The sequence below is a fragment of the Dendrobium catenatum genome, unplaced genomic scaffold (genome assembly GCF_001605985.2).
Source record: "Dendrobium catenatum unplaced genomic scaffold, ASM160598v2 fragScaff_scaffold_414, whole genome shotgun sequence".
Classification (NCBI taxonomy): Eukaryota; Viridiplantae; Streptophyta; class Magnoliopsida; order Asparagales; family Orchidaceae; genus Dendrobium; species Dendrobium catenatum.
The window spans coordinates 2,754,950-2,780,979 of NW_021318876.1; the positions used below are offsets into that span (position 1 = coordinate 2,754,950).

General features: G+C 38.9%; 1 protein-coding gene across 1 annotated transcript; it reads right to left on the reverse strand.

The window, feature by feature from the left end:
• Positions 1 to 6,498: 6,498 nt before the first annotated feature.
• Positions 6,499 to 17,578, reverse strand: LOC110105240 (probable (S)-ureidoglycine aminohydrolase). Its single transcript, XM_020834639.2, has 12 exons — positions 17,289 to 17,578; positions 16,690 to 16,777; positions 16,473 to 16,549; positions 13,909 to 13,948; positions 13,360 to 13,426; positions 13,045 to 13,130; positions 12,506 to 12,587; positions 12,220 to 12,276; positions 10,874 to 10,912; positions 10,629 to 10,699; positions 6,802 to 6,855; positions 6,499 to 6,695 (listed from the first exon to the last, which is right to left on the reverse strand). Exons 1-12 carry the CDS (start codon positions 17,464 to 17,466, stop codon positions 6,626 to 6,628), a joined length of 909 nt encoding a protein of 302 aa, XP_020690298.1. The 5' UTR covers positions 17,467 to 17,578; the 3' UTR covers positions 6,499 to 6,625.
• Between the last annotated feature and the right edge of the window lie 8,452 nt (positions 17,579 to 26,030).

Sequence of the window (26,030 nt, forward strand, 5' to 3'; positions counted from 1 at the left end):
TGCAGTAGTGCCATCGCAGTAAGATCTTGGTAGAGCTGAATATGGAGAGATTATTCTATGCGGACACCGAACGGGAGAACCGTCCAGTTTACGCTTAGGTACCGAGTGGTATCGAACCGCGGTACCACTCAGTACTAAGCTTGATACCAGATGTGACGCATTTTTATTGGGGTCTGAACTCCGCACAGAATAATTTTTCCTTAACAAGAGACCCCGGAGCCTGTGCACTTTCTTGTGTATCCAAATTTGTCCGTAGAAACTACCAGGCCTTACTAGAAGGTCTACCCGATGAGCAGACAAGTTGAACCTTTGTGAATGGAGAGTAAGAAGTGAGTGGAGAAAAGTGCTACAAAATGCTCCAGCAAACTATAGATCTCAAGTTGGTAGAGTATCCATTATTAGTCTAAATATCCTCCAAAAGATCCCAACTATTCCTCACCGCCTCATATTTATATAGTTCTGATGGCTACGTAAAATGTTATTAATAGCAACTACCACATACTCTAAGCTAGTGGAGCTGCATCAGCAAATCAGGACCGTCCATAACAACCTAACCCACATCCACTGTACACCTGTAAAGAAAAAAAAAACAATACTCTGTACTCATAGTACACTCACTCAGCTTTATATACCTGCATCATCGTGTAAAGCAGTGATATACATTTTTCACTAGTTAATACATATATACATATATTCTTTCTACTTGCGATGCTTTAACCTGTAGAAGTAGGTATGCTTTTCAGCATTATCATGATATAAGAGTTTTAATACCTCACGGTTTATACAACATGGAGCAGTCTGAAACCTCCCCACTTGAGTCATTTCCCGGTCCTCAAATCCCCTCATCCCTGAAATTCGTCTCTCCAATATCAAAATCATCATTCCCACCAAGCTCTCTAACAATACCTACTCAATCTAGAAGTCTTAGATTCTCAAGCTCTTCTCAGCAAACGGCTCAGGTTTTCTCTATGGCACCAACCCTATAGCACCATCAAATATCTCCAATCCAGACTCCACCCTAAGTGAAAACCCCGCCTACAAACATTGGCATCTAATCGATCAAACCTTGCCGCAGCCCTATGCTCCACTCTCACCACTTCCATCCTTCCCTATATTCACAACCTCAGCACCTGTTGTGAGATATGGACCACCCTCGAGTGTCGTCTCCAAGCCACCAACAGATCCAGAGTTATCCAGCTCAAAAATGAGCTGCATAATGTCTCGATAAAGAACTCAGCCATGACCCATTACCTTACCAAAATCAAGACTCTCATGGATCACATATCCGCTGTCGGATCCACAATCGATCACGAGGACATCATTCTGTACACCCTTAATGGGCTACCACATCGATATAAATCATTCAAAACCTCTATCATAACCCAACTCAATCCCGTGAGTATAGATGACTTTCATTCTCTTCTTATTAGCGAAGAGATTAATCTCTCGGCTGACTCGACTAAACCTCAGATATCCCCAAACCATTCCTATGCTCTTTACATGCGGTCGTGGTTCTCATGGTCAAGCAAGATTCTCCTACCATAACTCTCCTCGACCCTCATCCCCTACCCCATCAACTAGAGGTGTCAATATTTGACACGACTCGAAAATTCGACTCGAACCCGACCCAAAAATTTCGAATTAGAGTCAACCCGAACCTGAAACGGGTCGGTTCGGGTTGAACCTTTGACCCGAAATTGACCCGAAACTGACCCTTTTTTACCTGAAAACCCGTTTTTGACCCGACACCCGAGATTGACCCGTTTTTTACCCGAAAAGCGAATATTGACCCTTTTTTTTACCCGAAAACTAGCATTTTTTGTTGGCACCGAGTCATTCTCGGGTCCGGAAAAACAAACCGTTTTAAAAAACAGTTCGAGTTGACACGAATAGTGTTTGGTCAGTTTCGGGTTCGACCCGAACCAGACCCGTGACTCGAAATTGACACCCCTACCATCAACCATTACTCCTCACATATGCCAAATTTGCAACAAGTGAGATCATTTAGGATTTAAATGTTGGCACCACCTGAATGTCAATTATATTCCCCCGTCAATTGCCCCAACTACCGCTCCAGCACCCACTGCCCTAGTCGCTTCCTTCACGAATGGATACTTGATTCCGACGCCACTTCCCATCTAACACCCCACATTGAAAATTTCCGTCATCCAATGGACTATACTCAGGCCCTGATCAAGTCATCGTTGGCAACGGCAGCAACACACCCATCACCCACACCAGTCAAGGCTTGCTACCTCTTCCTACCGGTAAGTTACTATTGTCTCAAATTCTTTACATTCCTTATATCTCCCACAATCTTATTTGCATCCACAAACTTACTTAAGATAATAATCTCTCTCTCTATTTTGATGCTTTTAACGACAAAATCTTAGACCAGCACCACCAATGTATCCAACAGGGACCCGCTCGTAACAGCCTCTATCTGCTACATCTATCATCCAATTTAGCTCCCACAGCTCCACCACCAACATCTCCTCTAACCTATCCTGGCATCGACGTCTTGGCCATCTACATCACCGACACTATCTCCAGAACAAACCCGGATCTCCCAATTCTGGTTCAATTATCTTCTTGTTTTTCTTGGGCCTCTATGAGCCACAAACTACCTTTCTCTTCTTCTTGTAACCACAAATGTACTCTGTTAGCTTTATTACATTCGAATGTATGGGGCCCTTCCCCCACCTTATCTTCTCAAGCATATAGATACTACTTATTACTTGTTGATGATTTTTCAAGATATGTATGGCTATTTCCCATGAGAGCCAAATTTGAAGTTAGATCTCTATTTATTAACTTCAAACAATTCATTGAGACACAACTCTCCACTAAAATAAAATGCATTCCTACAACCATTCCCTCCAATCCTTTCTTCAAAAACATGGCGCTCCATCAAACAAGTTGCTCATACATCCCAGAGCAAAATGGCCTTGTTGAGCGCAAGCATCATCACATTATTGAAACCACCCGAAAACTACTTGCAAAAGCTCATCTTCCACACCATTTCTAGCCTGATGCAGCTCTCATTGTCATATACCTCATCAACCAAATGCCTTCACCAATCACCAAACACAAATCTCCCTACTAGTTCCTATTCAACCAATCACCCTCTTACAATCATCTCCGCATATTCGGATGTGCATGCTTTCCTTGGTTTCCCTCATCCACTCGCAACAAACTACAACTGAAATTCACCATGTGCATCTTCCTTGGTTATTATGATACACACAAGGGCTATAGATGTCTAGATCAATCAACTAGCAAAATATTTATTTCCCGCCACGTTCGATTTGATGAATCCATCTTTCCCTATCATTCACCTCCACGGGTTCAAAATTCCTATCCCAACACCTCTAACCCATTTATTCTTACTCCCACTTCCTGCTCACCTTTACCCAAATACATCAAAACCGCCCACTCCTATTTTCTCATCCACCTCTCCTCAAATTTCTCCAACCACACCTCCACATATCTCAACCTCCCCACCATCCCATCAATCACCCACAACCCATCCCATTTTTCCTCCTACTCATCATATGCTGACCATGTTCAAAACTGGTCACCTAAAACCTCATCAATCACTAAGCCTCCTATCCACCATGAAACCCACAGCCGAACCCACCTCATTCTCAATCGCCTTTATCCATCCTGAATGGAGGAGAGTTATGCAAGCAGAATTTATTGCATTAAAAAATATAGGAACTTGGACACTTATACCCAAACCAACCTCAGTCAAAACTCTTGGTTGTAAGTGGACATTTCGCCTCAAACTCAACCCCATTGGCTCCAATCAACACTACAAAGCCAAACTAGTTGCTCTGGGTAACTACCAAGAGTTTGGACTCAACTTTACAGAAACATTTAGCCATGTAGCTAAAATGCCCTCTATTCGAGTATTACTAACTCTTGCACTCAATATGAACTGACCCATACATCAATTAAACGTATCCAAGGCCTTTCTTCATTGCCCACTTCAAGAGACCATCTACATGACTCAACCAAAGGGTTTTGAAGATCCCCAACATCCAAACCATGTTTGCCTTCTCAACAAAGCAATATACGGTCTCAAACAAGCTCCCCGACAATGATTCACCACATTTTCCCACCACCTCATCTCTCTCGGCTTTCATCCAAGCCAGACCAACCCCTCTCTCTTCACTCTCACTTGTCCCACTCACTCCACCTATCTCATAATCTACGTCGATGACATCCTCCTCACAGGTTCTTCTCCAACCCATATTGAACATACTATCAAAATTCTTCACTCCACATTCTCTATGAAACACATTGGCAACCCCTCCACTTTCTTCGGACTCTAAATAACTCACAAATCCAACTCTTTTTTTCCCTTTCAATAAACCTATATTCACTCTATTCTTAACAAAGTCAGCTATACATCCTGCAACCCTGCATCTAATCCCAATCTAGTCAAACTTCCATCCAATTACAACTTTTCAGGTACCCCATTTTTCCTCGATCTCTTTCGCCACCTTACCGGCTCACTTCAATATCTCACCATCACCCGCCCTCACATTGCATACGTTGTCAACCAATTATGCCACATATGCACAACCCGTTACCAAAATATTCTCAATGGATGAAGCACCTACTTCGCTACCTCAAAGGTAAGGTCAATTATGCCCTACCCATCACGAAAGGTTCACTTCTCTTAAGCTCATATGCTGATTCAAACTGGGCAAGTGAGACTACCACTCGTCAATCCACCACGGGCCACGGCTCATATCTTGGCTCTACTCTCATCTCCTAGACAGTCAAGAAACATCCCACAATAGCCCGCTTCTCTATCGAAGCCGAGTATCGAGCCCTTGCTGCAACAGCTACCGACATCGTCTGGCTTCAACATCTTCTACATAACTACAACATACTAGTGACACAACCAACTACTCTCTACTGTGATAGCAATTCTGCTATAACACTAGCTAACAACCATGTCTTCCATGCAAAAATCAAACACATAGAAATAGACTATCATTTCATTCGTGAACAAGTTCGAGCTAGCCACATTCACCTGGCTCCAATCGACTCTCAGAACGAGCCAGCCGACATTCTCACAAAACCTCTGTCCACATTAGGTTCCAATAGCTCCGAACCAAACTCACGATTTAGCCACCTACATGAGTTTGAGAAGGTATAATAGCAACTACCACGTACTCTTAAGCTAGTGGAGCTGCATCAGCAAATCATGATCGTCGGCTCATAACAACCTAACACACATACATTGTACACCTGTAAAGCAAAAAAGCAATACTTTGCACTCATAGTACACTCATTCAGCTTTATATACATGCATCATCATGTAAAGCAGTGATATAAATTTTTCCCCAACAGTTAATGCATATACTACTTCTACTTGCCGTGATTTAACTTGTAGAAGTAGGTATGCTTTTCAGATTTATCGGTTACATAGAGAAAATTTAAAATGTATAATGCAACACAAACTACTCATACAACTTTACACACTACCCTAGACATGAGTATCCTACTAATAGGTTGAAGGAGGACAAGGTTGGAAGGCTTCAATGAGTTGCTTTCGGGTGAGTTCACTAGTGTTGAGCGGACAAGGGCAAGTGTACTTGTGCAAGTACAAATGAAAGGGAACCAGTGACTGGCGTGCTTGCTAGTTCACCTGATGACTCGTGCGATGGATCTTCGATCACTAAGAAAAGGAGGCGTATATTCTAAATGAGAACGAGTGCAAGAGTGAAGAGAGAACGAGTGTAAGAGTGAAGAGAGTGAGCGTCTAAGGTTGCTTTGAGGAGGGAGTGACTGAGTTGGTGGTCCAGGCATGTGGCAAGTTGCTAATTGAATCCACGGTTTGCCCTGCAGAGGACGAATTCCTTGGTAGACTTAGGTGAGATGGGTGAGTTCCCTACAAGTTAGATGCGAGTGGTTCCTCTGGGATCATTAGGTGAATCTCCTGGTGGGCGGCACTTGTTGAGGCCGAGTTCCTCTCCATGACTTGCTAGTTACCTGCTAAACATTGATGGAGTATTGTACGAGTATACATCTTGGCTGGCACGATGGGTTTGTCTGCTGGGAAAGCATGAAATTTGGAAGATGACAAGGTCGATACCCCAAGAATCTATTAACGTTTGATGGCCAATGCACCTTATAGGGATGATACTTATTGAGGGAGAGGTTAACAACTTAACAGTGGGTGAAGCACATCATCGAGGACGCCAAGGAGGGATAGAGTGACTATGATGCCTAGACAGAAAAATATAAAGCATCTTTATTTAATGGACCATCATGCTATAACAAATATCTTCATATATAGATAAAAAAATTTAATAGTAAAAAAATATATCAAAGAAGAATATTCATCATTATGAGCATATATATATGAACATATATTATGATAATAAATCTCCATATTTTTAGTTAATATTTATCATATGTAATATTTATTGATATGCTAACATAACAATTTCACATGATTTCTAATTGAAATTGATAAGATTTGGATCATTTGAATGTGGTTGATATGAAATGTTAAGTAAAATACAATAATATATAATAAATCACCACTTGAGTGATATTGTAAACTCCTATTATATTTGCAGAAATGCAGAAATGTAGTAATGTGTTACAAAGGATCTCTATTAACATCCTTGTAAAGAAGGTACCTCGACCGGGTTTTTCCTAATGCAGCATACCTGAGAATCAGAAAGGAGAAAGAAAATTAAGCTATGTGTCTTCCCACTAAAGACCACAAACTATCAAACTTTATGTGGTATTTATGTTAATAGAAAGAGAACATACCATTGTGGTACAAATGGTGCCATCCAAATGGCGTCGCCTGCTTGAACTGGGTACCTGACAATGCAAAGGAATATAAAGAAATTTCAAAACACAAGATTCCAAGAAGTCAGTCTTCATAGGTTCCCAAAAAGATATCATTCAATCAACACAAATCTCAAAGCGTGCATAAGCATTGAAACAAAACAACTTTAGATTTTAGAGAAGGTGTAAGTGAGTCAAGCCTACTCGAGCTCAGCTCGGTAAATGGCATGAGTAGATTTAGATGAGCTAAAGAGTGAAACTTGTGCCAAACTTGACTCGACTTTAATTCGCAAGCTGGCTCTTTCAAAAAATATTATTATAAAATACACTTAAAATATATAAGAATACATGAGTTAAAGTATAAAGGTATTAAAAATATTTTTAAATGATATCTCACTTTCCTATATCAATTGATTCTTTATTATTTAAATTCTAACTTTTAATTTATTTTATAATTGCTTGAATAATAATCATTTTCTTTCTTTTATAATAAACGTGCCAACTTCAACTCCTAAAAATAAGCTCAAGCTTCAACTCGATTAATTAATCAAGCTCAAGCTCAAACTAGGGGTGACTCAAATTGTGTACACTCCTACTCCTAAATGAACCTGGAAGCACCTTGAAACTAGCCTCTCAAAATTGAAGAAACAACAAAAAAACAATGCAATTGGTTTAATTTCACCCTCCTACTAGCCCTAAAATATGTCATTTACCACCGTGTGATTTGAAAACAAGTAACCAGAATGATTTTCCAGGAGATAAAAGTAAACAAAAAGCACAACCGAGAAATATTGCCCTTGTTTGAGGAACTCTCATACTCTTAGTTTAACATTCTAATGGATATAAGTCTCAATAGTTAATTATCCCTTAACTTGTTAGAGATAACTTTAAATAAAATCATTTTTATCTTTAACTATTGATGTAGAACCAAATGCGAGAGTAATAATGTAATGCTGAAAAGACATGCCTTTTAAATAGAGCAATAATAATTACGTTTACTTTTGGTGATTTAAACAAATATTAAAACAACAAGGAGATGATTTAAGATTAGGCCAAATTATAAGATAAAAGTTAGAATCACAAATAATCAGTTCAATCAAAATCAGCATAGTATGGAGGAGTTCAAAGGAAATCCCTATGTTAACATATAGATTAGGCACTAATTGGATCCACTCACTCTCACTCTTGATGTATACTAAACGGAGATAGATTGCACAACCATTATGATGCCACAAATCAAAGGGAAGACATAGAAAAGCAAAGACTTGGAGGAGAAATTCACCTTTATTAGGATTTCGAAATGATGTGCCACTGAGCGGGAGAGAGTTGTTCGTCGATGGCGGCGACAAGAGAGAAGATAATCCTTTCGACGTAATCCTCAACTATACGGTCGACTTCCAAGTTAATGTCGAAGAACGGAGACTTGAGGATGTCAACTTGCCCTTGATTGTTGTAAACAAATCCGTGATCACGTTGTGGATCAACCATACATCAGGAAACAACAGATTTTAATGAGCTGGAGCTTCTGGACAGCAAACGGCATCTTTCCGGAGGGCTGGACAGCAAAGATCCTTGCTGAAATTTTCCGGACAACAAGCGAAGGCCTTCCGGGCAGCATGCTGCCCAGCAAAGAAAGCTTGCTGAAATCCTTGGACAACAAGCAAGAATTTCAGAAAGAGAGGGAAAACATGAAGGGAAGTTTGGGAGGAGGCGGCTAGGGTTGATAGGGGTTAGGGGGGTGATTGAAGAGTTTAATAGAGTAGATTAATTAGATAGGAGAAATAGAGAGAGGGACGGCACATGGATGGGGGTTTCTTATTTGGGCAATTTGAAATTGAATATTCTTCAATTAAAGGAGAGAGGGAAGTAGGGGGGCCGGCGGCATGCTTGGGGCAAGAGGGGCTTTAGGTGGGGTTTTAAAACTTGTCTTCTTAGAATCTTAAATTAGGAAAGATCATTTTAAATCAAATCCTATTTAAAATTCAAATATATTTGTTTTAGTAACTTTTCTAAAATAAACATAGTTGAATAGGAAAGAATTTCAAATGAAAGGAATACGCTTTTAATACTTTCCTAATGTGATTTGCACCCAATATGGAAAGCAATAATGTGGTAATTTAAAATTTGGAGGCAAAGGGGAGGAGGATGAGGCCGACGACTAGGGTTAGGCGTAGAGCTTGAACCGGAGGCTTGGAGAAGGGGAAGGAACCTTGGGGCCGGCGGTTTGGGGAGGAGGGGATGGGTCTTTTGGCTGGCGGCTTGGAGGTGGGAGAGGGGTGGCTGGCCGGGGTTGTGGTGGTGTTGGGGGTTCTGCCGAGAGAGGGAGAAGGAGAGGGATGGCCGGTGGTTTAAGGAGGAGAGAGGGGAAGGATTGGCATAAAGGAGGACCACAAACCCTTAGGGCTTACATAGGACTACTCCCTCAAGTGAGGGTACAAATGAAAAATATGTAATAATAACTCAATACAACATAATAATAAATCTAATACAAATAATAACTCAAAAGTAAAGCGGTGCAATCGTGGCCGTAGATCGTTGGCCCCGTCTCTGGTAAACTCTTCATGGTCGGATGTCCTCATCAAGTATAGTTCATAGTTGGTCACTTACTCATATTGATCTAATTCGGAAGTTGCTTTACCTGGCATGCACTAAGATTTTGGCTAGACCATTCGCATATCTCATTGAGTTCCTTTCATTGATCATTGGTTTCAATATACATTTATAAACCCTTTTGGATTGCCTCTCTTTAGAAAACATCTTGATCTCTAGTTTTGAGAGTTTAGTGTTACTTTGGTCTCATTGATATTTGATTTGGAAGTTTCATCATTGCTTTCTTGACCGTTCTTTTGAAGTATTCCATCATTGAGACCATGGAAGATCTAGCAATTTTTAAATTATGGTAAATTTTAAATTATCATTTGAAATGAATGAAATGTTTTTTCTAATTTTGCAACAAAAATAACTAATCATTTCTTAATATTTTAAGATGAGAAATTATGAATCATAATTTTTTGTAATTTTTATGCATCTCATAATAACCATGCATTATTGAATCCTAGACTCTAATACATCCTTTATCACATCTCTACCTCCTGGCACTTGAAGAGTTTACAACAGATAACAAATCTAGCAACGTAAAGTCAAAGACAATCACAATATTCAAAGGAATAAACTGGCTCTCACCTTTAATCACAACAATTATGTATCGTATGCATGTGGTAAGCATGTAAATAGCAGAAATGCAGGAGATCGAAAACAAAAATAAAAGAGAGGGATAAACCACAGCTAGTTATTGGCTGTAGCAAAAGATGGGGAAGGTTTCAAGCATGTGTTTCAATTTTTGAACAGTTCCATATGATTGGTACAGTTCCGAATATATGACCATCCATTCATGTTGGCTGTTCACTCAGGGTTCGTTTGGGATGGCTTTTTTAAAACTTCTTGAAGCTGCTTTCTAGTACAAAAATTTTAATTTTTAAACTAAAAAAATTGCTTCAAGAAGCAATACAAAAGCCGCCCCAAATGAAGCCTTAGTGGAGTGTGGTGAACTATGTCCCAATAGTTTACATGTAGATATTTTTATAATAACTACTCATTCTAAAAGAGCAAGAGAAAAGAAAACATTTTGTCTTATGTTTCAACAAGCTTGTTATTTAGCCTATGCGCCCCAATGTCACCATCTTGCGAAGGGATTTACAGATTGTTGGAGTTTCATGACCCTTGGAAGCCCGATAAATACCGCAATAAGAAAAATAATAAAACCTCACATAACTATAAGTGATCCGTTATAAGGTAAAAAAACACACCAGTTGTCACCAAGGCGATATATTCCCTGCCCCTCCAGTAGCAACAAGCCGTGTTGATTGTAGTGCACCTCCTGGTTCAATAAAAGTTATGTTGGTCTTTAAAGGAGTTCAAATATGCAGAGTAATCATGCAAACATCAAGAAACATATTGAATGCAAGAAATAACTAAATAAATAACAGTATAGTCATTACTTTATTGCCTTCCAAGAACTATAATTAATAAGCAGAGAAGATTTTCAGCATACCTTGACATTAAGATATTCCCCAGGTTGAAAATCCATAATCTGCAATGAGAGATATTTGAGTGAAACTATGAACACACATATTTTGGTCTCTCCTTAAAACATAAATGAGCAAAGTCAGAACACTTCTAACAAAATTGCGGATGAAACAAGAGAGTATATCTTTTCTAACATAATCACAGAGATTCCATGCTTGGATACAAGAGCGTAACAACAGATACCCAGTTTTATGTTGCTTATGCTGAGATTCCATTCAGGGACAGCATTCGTATGTTTGAAGATGCCAATAAATGCAAGTATTATTATATGATGTTTTGTTTAAGCTACACTTCATTAGCTTAACAGTAGGTGAAACCCCTAAACAACCATGTAAAAAGGATTAAAAATATTAACTGGATCAATTTCATTTGCCACCATCTAAACCTAGAAAACAAATTGACCTCTCAAGCATGATATATTGAAGTTAGAACTAAAAGACAAAAGGGGGGATAAACAGTGATATGTGTGTTTTAAAGTTGGAAACCAAAAATTAAAAAGAGTATTCTGAGGTTCTTCCCAAATTGACCTTCAATCTATCTTGGGGGCTTTTTTGAAATATTTTGATTAAGCTCATATTTGAGGCCAGAAGATGAGCCTAATCCACAACATACAGAGCTTGAATTTGAAAAGGTGATATTTTCCCAGTAACAATTTACTGGACAATAGACTCTTTCAATTGAAGCTAGCATGCCATTGAGTACAGAATTACTTGTAGCCCTATACATGGTGATACAGGAGGAGAGATTTCATCTAAGTTTCAGAAATAAGCTGACCAACAAGCTTTTGTTAAATGACTAAGCATATAGTATTCGACTTGTAGAGATATGCAGTAACCAAATCGTTAGACAATTCATAATTTGAAGAAGTGGTTCGCCATTTTCAAGCTATGCACGAAAAAGGCACTTGTCATTTGATAAAAACTGAAAGAGAAGATGAACCAGCAAATATGCAGCACAAATCAACAACTCATGCTTTCTGAGATAATACCCAACAAGTATCACATCTATGTGGCATCATATGTAAATGGAGAACTAGGATTCTTGTTTCTTGTGCAGCTGCTAATCTGATTGCTCTTCTTTTTTATTTTTTTCATTCATACAAGTCCATAATATCTGTTAGTCCTTTGGCTTCTTTATCCTTTAATTTCCATCAAATGCTACCTTTACTTTTCACAAGATATGTAATTCTTTACAAATAGCAAGCAATTTGTGAATACTGCAAGTGAACTAGCAGAAATAAGGGTAGCACAGAAATAACAAAGTCAGTCGCAATGCCAAGCTTATAATCTCACTGAATTTGTGATGACTCACATGGATATTGAAATCATATGGTGTTGAAGTGGGAAGCAGTTTCCGCAATTCAAATACCTGAATATATAGACAAATCATTATTGCATAGAGTTAAAGGAATTACTTGGCAAATGGAATAGTAAACAAAGAGTCATTTAAAAATCAAACTAATAAACAGAACAGAAGGGTTACAAAAATAGAACATGGACAGATACATTTCAAGCCACACTAAAGGAATATGAACCAGTCTTCAATATATTTCAAGAAAAGGAGACAACAAAAATAACAATGAAGAAAACAGAGATACCTCCCCCGGAGTTTCAATAAGTGGTTGCTTATCAGTTGAACCAATTATCTGTTCAGGATAAAAACCTTCCTGGCTGACATACCTATGGAAAGAGAATCCGTCAACTTTTGAGACAAAATCTCAATGTCGTAAGATTAAGACTTTATTTGGGATGGCTTTTTTATTGCTTCTTGATTAATTTTTGTACTAAAAAACTGCTTGAAAAAGCAACAAGAAAGTCGTTCCAAACGAAGCCTAAAGAAAGCAATGTATGCAGTTCTGCTTGGAAAAAACAAATGTTTAAGCCACTGCATGACTGAAAATTAAGGATCTGGGTGAATAAATAAATAACTTGTATGCATTATTAGATGATCAAGAAATTTTAAACAAAATAACTTAAAATCAATTATAGCAAAAATATGCACGAGGACTAAACAGAGAAGAAAAAGCTTAAAGCTAACTATTGCACTGATGAATTAGCAAAAAAAGGAAATGATTTGTCAGTCGATGCCAGAAAAATACAAATTGATTGAAGTAATTAGAGCTATTGAAAACAGTACCTTCGCTCAAAAATGACCAGTACAGTCAAGGAGTCACTTTGCAATAGATGCTTTGTATTAGCAGGTACGTAAGCAAAAAAGTCCGCCTGCATTGAGTAATTCAGCCATTAAAATCAAAGTGTTAAGTTTCATAAACATATAACTAAACAACAAAGATTATTTAGCTAACGTACATATCGTGAAACAGATTGGATGAAAGAAAACTAAAAGCATCAACTTACAAAAAAGCACGCAACCTTTGTTTAAATTTAAAAATACCAGCTTAATTTTTTGTGAACTATTTCTCTTATCTATAAAGAGTATTTGCAATCTTACATTGAGTTGATGGGTGATCCCAAAAGCATCTACTAATAAAGAACTGCCTTGAAGCACGAATACAAACCTGGATTAAGCATGTAAGTATTTAAAAGAATATATGACGTCATGCTATATTCCACAAAATTTATTGCAAATCAAATAAGACCATACATGGAGATAAAACAAGGCATAGACCCGGGGTGCAAAAATGCAAAAACTTAATAAGTATTCATCAAGCACAATGTGGATGACATAAAGTCGCAAAAAAACATACTAGTGTCAACTTACCAGAGGAAAACTAGTCTATATTGAACGTACGTACTTTAAATGATTAAGAAAAAGGCAAAGATGCTCCCTACCTTTTTGCTCATTCTCACATGAGAATCATATCGCAATATCGGTCAGATTCCCTCCGTTTAAGAAATATTATGTAATTATATCATTCATGAAATATTATCAAAATAAATTTGTAGGCCTCAGCATATACATTTCTCCAATCAATATGCTTAATTATACATACTTATTCTTAATTAAATAAATGTTGAGCGAAAAAAAAAACCAATGCACCTTGCAACATCTTTTGAAGGCAACGCCGATCTTGAATTCTCTGAATGACACAAGAAATTGATGCACTGTTAATAAGGACAGAGCTCACATAGAGTCAATAAACGTTACTCAATTGCTGCAAATACTGCTTTAAACAAAAAGCTTGGTAAAAAGCAGATAAAATTGCAATTTCTATTGGGTAAGTATACCACATAGCAAACAAACAATAAAGAGAAAATGCAGCGAAAAGAAAGAACACCAAGATTTAACGTAAAAAAACTTGAAACTGAGAGAAAACCACGGAACCACGCCACACAAAGAAATTCACTACAAAAATTTGGGAGAAATAATGCTATCTTCTCTCTCACTCTCCCCTTGTCTCTCTTCACTCTTGCGCTCGTTCTCATTTAGAACTAACAAAGAGATACAAATAAAATCACCTAACGGGTGCAACCCTTCAAGTTAAATAGGAGAAACGAGAAAAAAAAAATGCTCAGCCCGATTCGTAGCGCCAAGAGAAGTGCTATGGAGAGTTCTACATAATAAAATGGTTAATAATGCTTATATTCAAGTCATTAAGGATATGTATGGAGGAGTTGTTACTTGTGTTCAAACACAAGGTGGTTTGACCAAGTATTTTCCTATTTCAGTTGGATTACATCAAGGATCAGCCTTAAGCCCATGTCTTTTTGCTTTAGTCATGGATATTCTCACTAGACATTTGCAAGAGGTTGTGCCATGGTGTATGCTTTTCGCTAATGACATTCTTCTTGTTGATAAGACTAGAGAGGGAGTTGAAGGTAAACTTGAATTATGGAGGTCAACCTTAGAGTCTAAAGGCTTTTGTTTGAGTAGATCTACAACTGAATATATGGAGTGTAATTTTCGTAATAATAGAGATAGTGGAGGGATTGTGCCTTTGGGCGATCAAGTCATTAATAATAACACTAATTTTAGATATATTGGGTCTGTTGTTCAAAGTGATGGTGAAATAGATGAAAAAATTATTAGTAGAATTCAAGTTAGATGGTTGAAGTGGAGGAATGCATCGGGCTTGTTGTGTGATAGAAAAGTCCCCCTCAAACTTAAGGGAAAATTATACAAGATAGTAGTGAGACATGCAATGCTTTATGGTGCAAAATGTTGGGCATTAAAAGAGAAGAGTAATATTAAATTAAGTGTTGTAGAGATGAGGATACTCAGGTGATGAGTGGCTTTATTCTTAAAGACGGGATATGAAATGAGCATATATGTGAAAAGGTTGGAGTAGCTCCAGTGGAAGATAAGATTAGAGAGAGTCACCTTAGATGGTTTGGTCACATAAAATGGCGGCCTTCCGATGACCTGATTAGGAAAGTAGATGTATTTGATTTGACATATGTTAAGAAAGGTAGATGTATGCTTAAAAATATTTGGTTAGAAAATATTAGAAATGATATTTCTTTCTTAGATTTAGATGAGAATTTGACTCTTGACATGACACAATGGAGAAAGAGGATTCATGTAGCCGACCCCACATAGTGGGACAAAGGCTTGTTGTTGTTGTAGCCCGATTCATAGCGCCGTTGCGCTCCACTCTCTATCTTCAATTTGTTTAACAGCGCTACAGCGTCAGGGTATAGAGCGCCGCACCTCGGGGGTTTGGAGCGGCGCGGCCTTCTGCTCTCTATTTGTTTCCAACCAAACTATGTAGAGCTGTAGCTCTCGGGTACACGACTTTACAATGTTGTACGGTTGTACTGGGAAAAAATTCATGTGCAAAGCACCCGAACCCAAGTTGGGGGAGGACCTTCGACAAACTCGACCGCTGGAATTGAGGTCCGAGGTAACAGTGCAACTCAATTGATCGACACAATCATATTCTAAACAAAACTAATAATTTCTTGTGTGAATTCAACAAAAGTCCATTACAGCAAACTATTTGCACATTGAAATGAACTAATTTTTTTGGATAATTATATGCACCAATAAAAAGCCATAGGTTCCAAAACATTTATACATTAAAATCACTGAATGACTTTATTCTTGAATATAATGCATAGGGCTTAATAGATTTACATAACTCATTGGTTGAAACATCTATATTTATTTACCTTTTAATGTGCTAAAGAATTAACCTTTTTCACAGGGAAGCAAAAATGTTGCTCATTTAAGACTAGATGGAAAGCGGAAAATCAGATGATTGAAAGACTATATTGTCATGCCTTCCAAGACCCTGTATTAACGGGAGGTCAATACATGAGGTTTGCCCTTTTTAAAACAATATTACTGTGCCCTGTACTAAAAGACTTGTATTAAAGGCTAAGAGGCCACTTTGAACCAGGTCACTTTTCAGGTTTAATCTTCAGAAACTCTTCCTGCCATGCTCCGTTTCCTTCCCACACCATTACTCATCATCAATCAATAGCTTATGTTCCTTTGCCAGGTTTCCATACAAGTTTGCCATCCCCAGCTTAACAAACATGCTCCAGAAGATCATGCTTACAATAACAGAACCTGTTGGGAAAATATTTCTACTTGCAGAGCTTGATTTAACCATACATCATCCAAATATTATATATTCTAATTAACAGTGGTTCCCCTACCTTGCATCTTCACCAAGTACATTGTAAAGTGAGAACCAGTTGCAGGACTGATCAAATAAGCTCCCAGTGCATTCACCCTATAAAATGCAAGGCAAAAATTTCATTATATGCTGATAATTTAACGTGAAAGATCGAATAGAATTAGCAAAATCAAACATAATCGGTATGATAAGAGGGTGATCTCTAACTAAGTGTTTATATACTTCGAAATTGTTACCAATTTGGCAGAGGACTAAATACTTGGCTTTCCGGAGTGATTAGGGCATGGTCTCTTTTATATACACTGCGAGTAAATCCTGGGAGATCTGCAGTAAGTAAAACCGTTTAAAAATGATATAGATAAATTGCATTAAGCAAGGTTAATCACAATTCACAAACTAGTACAATAAACAAACTCAAGTAGCATAACGCATACAAGCAAAAAATAATAATAATTGCGTCCGCAAAAGAAAACATATCCCAAGTATCACAAAATTTAGCTTTAACTTTCATGCATCTTTCGGTAACCCGCCTCATCGCTTCAGTTGAATCCGAGCGAAAGAATAAAATTCAAGTTAACCAATAGTAGTGGTGTTACCGTGTGTACAAAAATCACATAAAACTTCAACCACAATCTTCCCGAGAAGACAAAAATATGTAGTTCAACAGATAAGAGATGGATAAGCAGAACACGAAAAGCCTTTACCAATTGCGACCGACAAGCTGGGAATCGTCGTCGAAAAGATTCTAGCTTGTGGTTGCCAAAAACACGGATGACAAAACTAAAACAACAGGAATCCTGAAAAGGCAAGCGTCTTTTCATTGATTCAAGATTACCTTGAAGGTGGGAAGGGGAGAGAGTTGGGTTCGTCACTTTCCAGTAGTTTGGTTGGGAGTTTGGCTTGGAATGTAAAGAAGGAACGGAGCAGAAACCCTCATCGGGCGCCGAAGCATCAGATGTAATCGCCAGATGGAAGAGTAACGGGAGTACAAGAGCTTGTGCGCCACTGTGCATTTTCGAGATTCAGCGGCGAATCTGAAAGAACCAGGTGAGGGAATCTCTGTCGAAGGAACTTGGGTAGTAAGGCTTGCGCTCACCAGGAATAACGAATTATATTGCGCCTCCAACCCAGCGCAACGAATTGAATATTTTAGTTTATTCAGTGTTGCTCAATTTTAATTAAATTAAAGTTTTTTTTTTCTATTTAGGAACAAAGCTCAATATCATTGACTAGAAAAGAATAGTTATCTCAAGGAAAACAAACAGAACTATAAATGAAAGAAATAAAAATTACCTGAGTAAGAAAAGATGAAAAAGTCGCACAGCGCTTCTGACTATTGATTTGGACCCATTTGGGCTCAGTTTTAGTTAAATTTGGTATCGTTGGGTTCGTACTTTCGAGACGTTCGGTTCGATAGTAAGTTTGCGGAAAATGGAATTTGGATGGTCCCAATTTTAATTTCAGAAGTTTCCAACTTGATTTTGTCTCGAGATTCGTGCCTGATCAATATAATTTTTCGAGGATGTATCAATACTCAAAGAGTTGCAGTATGTTGGACCTCGTCAAAAAAATCCCAGCCCAAGAAAAAAATGAGTAATAATATTATAAGAGAAATCACATTCAAGCAAAATGTGAGTTCTTTTCTCATAATTATTGCACAAAAGACATGTGGCCAGCATATGAATACCACGCCTATGAAGAATGTCAACAACTTTTTAGCCCACCTAGAACAACTAACTAAGCATAACTTGGATATCTTAAAGAGAAGTTTTATTCAAATAAAGTCATGCTGCGAGGGAAAATTATTGGGTTCGGACACCGAATGTCTTCCATGAGAAACCTACAAGCAAAGCTCAAGGAAGACGAAGCAGAGATATTGGATGAAAATGATTTTCTATGTTACTGTAGCGATAGGATGTAAGTGTTTAAATACACCAATGAGCATAAAGAGAAGGCTGAGGTTTTTACTATATTGCCTTCAAACAGTTACATAAAGTGTAAAGCTGCGAAAAGTTGAGGAGTTGAATGGCGGCGTAGTGGAGCTCGGAGTTTTTATTCCAGTCTGCTTATCATTCTATAGCCCAATGAAAATATGTCACATCACCTCTTACTCGGTATCAAGCTTGATTTTGCTCAGTATCGAGCTCGGTACTACTCTGTATCGCTCAATACCAAGCTCGGTACTGAGTTGTACCAAGCAGTACCGAACTCGGTACTACTTGGTACTAGATGACGTGGCTGCACTTGATTCGTCTATGGACGATAAGCTGCATCCGATGTCCGAACTCAATAATTTTCCTGCCGTGAGAGAGTGGGGGAGTCAACAAAATAATTCCACGAAATCTTTGAAAATAAGGGACGCTAAATCTCCCAGAACAAATCATCCCCATCATGGCTCAGAAGACAAATATGTATAATGGCATTTCTAGAATCCATATGTGATGAATCTGGAAAGCACCATGTGCCATTAATTATAAAGTTAGTGATGGAGGGGCGAGAAGGGAAGAATGAAAGGAGACTAGAGCCAGAAGTTTAATAAATGGATTTACCTTTGTACTAGGGGTCCAGCATGAAGGAAAAGTTAGAGGAAGCAATAATGTGGAAATTAAAGTTGTTTTTAGATTTCACCGTGGTGAGAAAAATATTTTACTTTAACATAAGGGATATGAGTGGATATTAGGTGTGTCAATTTTTGACACGATCCGAAATCAGATCCGGACCCGATCCGGAATAATTCGGGTTCGGGTCGACACGTTTGTGAAACGGGTCGGGTTCGGGTTAAACAAACCGATCCGTTTTAAAAATCGGGTCGGGTTCGGGTTGACCCGGCAACCCGAAGATGACCCGAAACCCACTGCCCGAGCCTGCTGCCCGCCCTGCCTGAAACGTCGCTTCACAGTATCTTCGCGTTGCCCGAAGCGTCGAATCGAGTCGCAGTCGCGTACTCGCATGCTGGCGTCGCTGCTTGGCTTCGCGTGCTTCCGCCGCGCCATCGTGGGGTTTGCCGTCGCGTGCTTCCACCGCTGAGCGCTTACACCGCGCGGGGTTTGCATACTCGCGTGTTGCCGCTGCGACGATGCTGCCGCTGAGCGCCTGCGTCGCTGCAGCACTGCTTCGCCTGATCGCATTTCGCGCTCGCGTGAGCCTGCTGCCGCGGTGCCGCCGCAAGGCGCCGCTACTTCGCCTTGCATGAGTGGTGAGCCTGCTTAGTGCTTCGCCTACGCCTGTGCCGCTGCCCGCTGCGAGCCTGCTGCCGTCGTGGGGTTCGCCGGGAGTAGCAACCGCGCGTTTGAGATTTAATTTCAAAAAAAAAATGGGTCGGGACGTGTCAACCCGGCAACCCGCGCGGTTCGGGTCCGGGTTGACAAAGCTGACCCGTTTGTAAGAACGGGTCGGGTTCGGGTTGACCCATTTAGAGCCGGATCAAATCGGGTTCGACCCGAACCCGACTCGTTGACCTGAATTGACTGTGAAAGCTATTTTTCCTTCCAGGTTCGTCCGGGACGATCAGTACAGGTTGTAAAGAAATTTTTGGACAGAGAAGTTCGTCCAAAATTTCTGGACAAAATTTTTCTCGAGAGCAACTCGTCCATGTACGATTACTGTACACATCTGAACGAATTTTTTCCAGAGAGCAAATCGTCCCGGGACGATTTGCGATCGTCTGGGACGATCTGGTTGGATATATATGGAAATTAGATCTTTTGAAGAGAGAGAAAAGCCCATGAGAGAGAAAACTAAAAGAAAAAGAAGAAAACGTGATTTTTGGGCGACTTCTGTCCGTTTCCGTCCGTAGCTGCAGTTGAGAAAGTTGACCGACTCGATATAAGGCACATTCTGCCTTTCTCAATTTTCCGAAACGATGATTTTGACAATTTTCTGTTGCGGATTTTGTTTCCGTTAGCGAATAATTGATTCCGTTTTGTACTGATGAACTTTTTACCGCGTAACTTTTGGTATGTTTCTGAGATGATAAATGTGCACGTTTTGAGTTTTTTCTGAAATATTTTTACCAGGTATTTTGAATTCTACGGAGTTTTGATCGAATAACAATTTATCTGGATGTCTTAATTTACTATCTTAGTACAATGAAAGTCTTAGAATGATGTTTTGCACTATTTGTGATAATTTGGTAAATTTCTGAATCTGTGAATTTTGTGTAAATTCCGTATACTGGCGTTATGTCGCTGACGATTTTTCTGACGAAATTTGATTTTCTGAATTAAATGTTTGATGTGCTATGATATCAAAAGGGAGTCATAAGGGGTCAGAATCCTTTGAGGTTCTGTCAGTGTCAAGGAAATCTGAGAAATCTGAAAATAAGTTCTGTTCTGAAAATTCTGTATATATGTTATGTTCTAATGCTATAAGCACAAAGGGAGACATAAGGGGCCAGAATCTGAGATTCTGTCAGTGTTAGGGAAGGGAGGCATAAGGGGTCAGAATCCGTCGAGATTCTGTCAGGGTCAGGGATATCTGATATGTGATATGTGAAATGTAATATCTGAAATGTGATTTTATCTGATTTGAATTCTAATTTGTACGATCTGATCCGTTCTGTGATTTGAAAGTTTTATAAGATCTATTATGCACTCTGATTTGAATTCAAGTATATGTTCTGTCTGATTATATGAATTATGTCTGATATTCTGATTTCTATACGATTATCTGATTTATGTACTGCTATTTGAATAACTGTTTCTGATGTGAATTTATTGAGATTTTGATTGGTGAGTGTAGTCTTGCTGAGCTATTAGCTCATCCTTGTTTTCTGCGTGACTTTCAGGTTCTGGAAAAGGGAAGGAAGTCTTGGACTAGAAGTTCTGTATGTGATCAGTGATTAGGTATTTTGTACTTTTGATTTTTGTACAGTCATGATTTTTCTGATCTGTTCTTTCTATCTGTAAGCCATGAACTGTATTGTACATGATTATTTTAATGAAAGAAATATAGATGAAGTGTTATGTATATTTGGAAGTCTATAGCAACTCTGTGTTTCTGTTTGTTTGAGTATCTGGAAAGTTCTGAAGCAAGTACCAAAACTAGATCCTGGATTTCAAGTTTCAAGTTACGTCGCGACTCGATGCGAGCTGGATTTGTTCCGGTCGAGTTGGGTCGTGACATTGACACCCATAGTGAATATCTAGTTTCGATGTGAGAAATCTTTACCCTATATCTGATTTCAATAATTTTGTATTTTTTTTATCAAATTTGTTTTTTTATTACCGAAAAAAATGATGATAAGTTTGTATTTGTAAAACTTTTATCACATAATTTTTTGTATGTGATATATCTCATTGATATGAACATTTTGACGACAACATATTGAATTTTCACCTGTTAAATTGAAATATATAATTTTTGAAGTAAATGCATAATATATAAATATCATATATTTATATGTATTTATACATGTCTACATTTTGTGCATGATATTCACTGGCATTGTATAGAAAAATGATAGCGTTTGCATGTACACAAGGAAAGTTGACATTTAATACTATAATGAATATAAGTTAGCTCTTAAAATATAATACCCTGTGTAAGAAGGTGGGTTGATGCCTACAGTACCCATGTCTAGGTTCTTAGCATTGGCACAATAACTTACAATATCAATAATCAAACCCAATCTTCTGTTAGCAGCAGAACATAATTGGCATGGTTCAAATGACAAATATACAAGCTATTCAAATTATTTGATGATGACCGTGTTGAATGTTTATCTTAACCGGATAAAACTCTACTTTCTAAATGGCTCCAAACTCTTACAAAATACAAATATTTTTAAATGACTTTAAAAATCTTAATGATGTCTGTGTTGAAAGCTAATTTTAAATGGAGGGGACTCTACTCTTTCAAATGCCTCCAAACTTTAATAAAATACAAATATTTTAAAATGACTTTAATTTCACGTGATAATGACCGTGTCTAAAACTAATATCAACCGCGAGGGGTTAATTTTTGAATTCTATCAAAGCTCCAAAGCTCTACATCTATTAATAATTTTAATATTTAAAATTAATATTTAATAATCCAATAATTTAAAGCAAAATCATCTACCCTTACCAGTTGTTTGATGAATGCAATGAACTCAAGGATAACTCTAGCTCACAAAGAGAAAATATATAGTCAAGAATAGTACTTCGATTCATTCTCAAAATTCATTATGCCAGAAAGGACGTGACATATGTCCTCTAACCAGTGGCTTAGCCAGTACAACTCCACTTTAACTCGTAGCTTGGCCAAATTGCTTTACTTGGTATGATTATGACTAGTCCTCTAATAAATGGTTTGGTTATATGACTTCGCAAAGAATGCGTGGCTTGGCGAGAACGGCTCCACGTGGTTAATGATTATGATCACGACCCTATGACATAATAGTGTGGTCGATCCACTCCACTGTATTACGGTCATGGTTAAAAGTATGTATGTTCCCCAATGATTATTTACAGTTGAGTAATAAATCATAAGGTATAATCGATAGGGCACAAAGCCCTCTATTAGCTATGGTTGACTTGAATTCACCCATTAGTCAAACATTCACCCAATATTTATAAGGTACCCTTGGACTAAACAACCCATGGCTACCGACAATGATCATTCGGTTAGGTTTGGTAGACCACCTCATATGACTAAGTAGACTATGGATTATGATGACTCGGGACGACATAATCATGGGATCTTAATCAGATTCATCATCATTTCGTCACCATCCACTTTATGTGATAGTTGATAAATTTATTATTTTTTAACTATCCAAATATGCTACTACGTATCTATTTAACGACTAACCTTAATCGAAAGTTCTCTCTCGTTATTGGGATGCTTAATTAACTATAGGGGCTTGCGTCTATAAGAAACTAGAACTCAGATCTTAAAGCCTTCATTAAGACTGTGAAATCTCTAGATAGTGTCTTATCTTTATCTAATATGCCTCCTAAAATTTCTCCCAAAACTTAACCCGTTAAAATTATCTCTGAATATGACATGGAGAGCGTTGGGGCTCTAAAGCTCAAATTTTTGGAGCCTGCACCAACACACAATCTAAGCTTCATCGCACAAACTTTTTATCTCCTCGCATGCAGACGATATTATTGTTGCGGGCTAGAATATACGCGGCGATAGAGTTAGAATACTACGTCTTAGCGTTGCACGAGTATCCAGCTTACACATGATTTTTTATGTGGAAAACCCTTAAAAGGGGAAAAACCACGGGGCCTAGCCCAGTTGAAAAGATTTCACTAAAACTTGAGTTGGTTACAATGTGTTAAATCGCCTCTGAGGGCGATCAGATTATAAGTAACAATTGTACAATAGATGTCCAGGTGTCGGGTAATGGTCTGGCAGGACTTCGGGCCTTAGATGATGATCTGGCAGAACTCCGGGCCTTAGATGATGATCAGGCAGAACTCCGGGCCTTAGATGAATGTCTGACAGAACTCCAGGTTTTAAGTGAAGGTCTGGAGAAGCGTAGGACGTTCGACGAAGGCGAGGGCCTCAGGTGATGGTCCGGTGAAGCACAGGACGTCAGGTGATGGTTCGATGGAGCACAGGACGTCAGGTGGTGGTCCGGTGGAGCACAGGGCGTCAGGCGGTTGTTCGGTGGAGCAACGGCGTCAGGAGGTGGTCCGGTGGAGCATACGGCGCCAGGTGGAGATCCAACGGAGCAACAACGTTAGGCGGTGGTCTGGTGGAGCGACGGCATTAGGCGGTGGTCCGGTAGAGCCTAGGGCGTCAGGTGGTGGTCCGGCGGAACTCCGACGGTGGTCCGGCGAAACTCCGTCAGTGACAAGAGCGATCTCCGATCTCTCTCTTTTTTCCTTAGGCTTCTGGGGGGGGGGGGCCTTTTCAAGAGGAGAGGGGGCTCTATTTATAGATTTTGGGAATGGTATGGCCCGTAAATAGGAGGAGGATCAAGGGTTAGTTGGGAGTGGTTGGTTGGACGGCCGATCTTGAATCCCTTGATCATGAACCGTTCGATGGACGTTTGAATGTCGTAGTGATGTCGGAATTCAGTGATCTTGGGCTCGTTGGATTCTTCTCGTTGAGCCGCTCGATTCGACTATAAGTTTGTTATGTTTGGAAGCCATCTGGTAATCCAAACTGTGGTTTGAACCTTCCAACATTGTTTCGGGTCCTTGATTTGGACCTATTGGGGCTCAAATTGGGTCGAATTTGGTGTCGTTGGGTTCGTATTTCCGAGACGCTCAGTTTGCCAGTAAGTTTGCTGAAATCGGATATCGGATGCTCTTGATTTTAATTCCGGAAGTTTCTAACTTGATTTTGCTTTGAGATTCGTGCCCGATCAAGATAATTTTCGGATGATGTATCAATTATTATTACCTTCCCTATGAGTTCCACATCATGTTGTTGATCAAACGATGCTTTACCAAGCATGATCTTTCATGTGATACTTTCCCTAATGTGGTTTAATGGTTTCAACAATGTCTTTCTTAGTAATCCATCTTGTGAGGAATGAGTTTCATACATTGTCGAGAAAAAGGGTTCAAACCACATCCGAACCATGTTTGAAAACTATCACAATGAATGGAGAGAAAGAAGTGCCATTAAAGGACGTTTGAGCAAGATACATGACAAGATGGAAGGAAGAAGGAACTTCCCTATTTTGTTTTATTATGTCTTACTCATTGTACTCAAATTTTTATATAAACCATTTACACAGTTTTTCAAATCCGTGAAAAAACCAAATCAAGTACAATGCTTGTGTGAAATCCGTGTGTGAATATAAATAATAAAAGAAAAGAAGAGTAAGGTCCTAATACTCCTCAACATGAGCTATATATATTTCTGATAGATGTCTTTGATAGGTGCAATTTTAATGAACTGACTGGTGGTGGCTTTGTAAATATGTCCGTGAGCTGCAACTCTGATTTGACAGGCATTAATTTAATGAGGATATTTTTTTGTGAATTAGAAATTATATTCTTATATAATTTTATATAATGAGGTTTAAAAATACATAATAATTTAATAGCATTTAATGACAGTTTTTAGAGTAATTATATTAGGAAGGAGTTATTTTTGGTCCTCATTCCAATTAGGGGCGTTAAAAATTAACACAACTCGACATTCGACCGGAAAAAAATCGGATTCATATCAACCCGTTTGTGAGACGGGTTGGGTCTGGATTTCTAACCTGTTTGAAAAAGAAATTAGGTTCAAGTTGAGCCAACAAACCGAAGTCAAACCGGATTGAACCGTTTTGTCAACCCGTTCGTCAGGACTTAGGCGTCATGCCGCATTGCGCGTTAGGGGTGTCACCGAGTCGGGCTGCGCCCGCATCAGGTGTCGCCGTCGTTGGTCCAGCTAGCACAGCCGCGAGGCCCACACTACCACTGCTACTGTTGCTGCCATCTTGCCCGAGCTACCGTTGTTGCCATCCATCCCGCATGTTGCACTCATTGCCTCTGTCGATGCATTCGCTCCGCCAGCCTCAAGGTTCAGACTCGATGGACGAGCTCAGCTCCGCAGCCTCCGCTCTGCAGCTATTCACAGGTCGGGTCGTGTCAATCCGGTAACCCATTGATAAATCTAACCATTTGTAAAACTGGGTCAA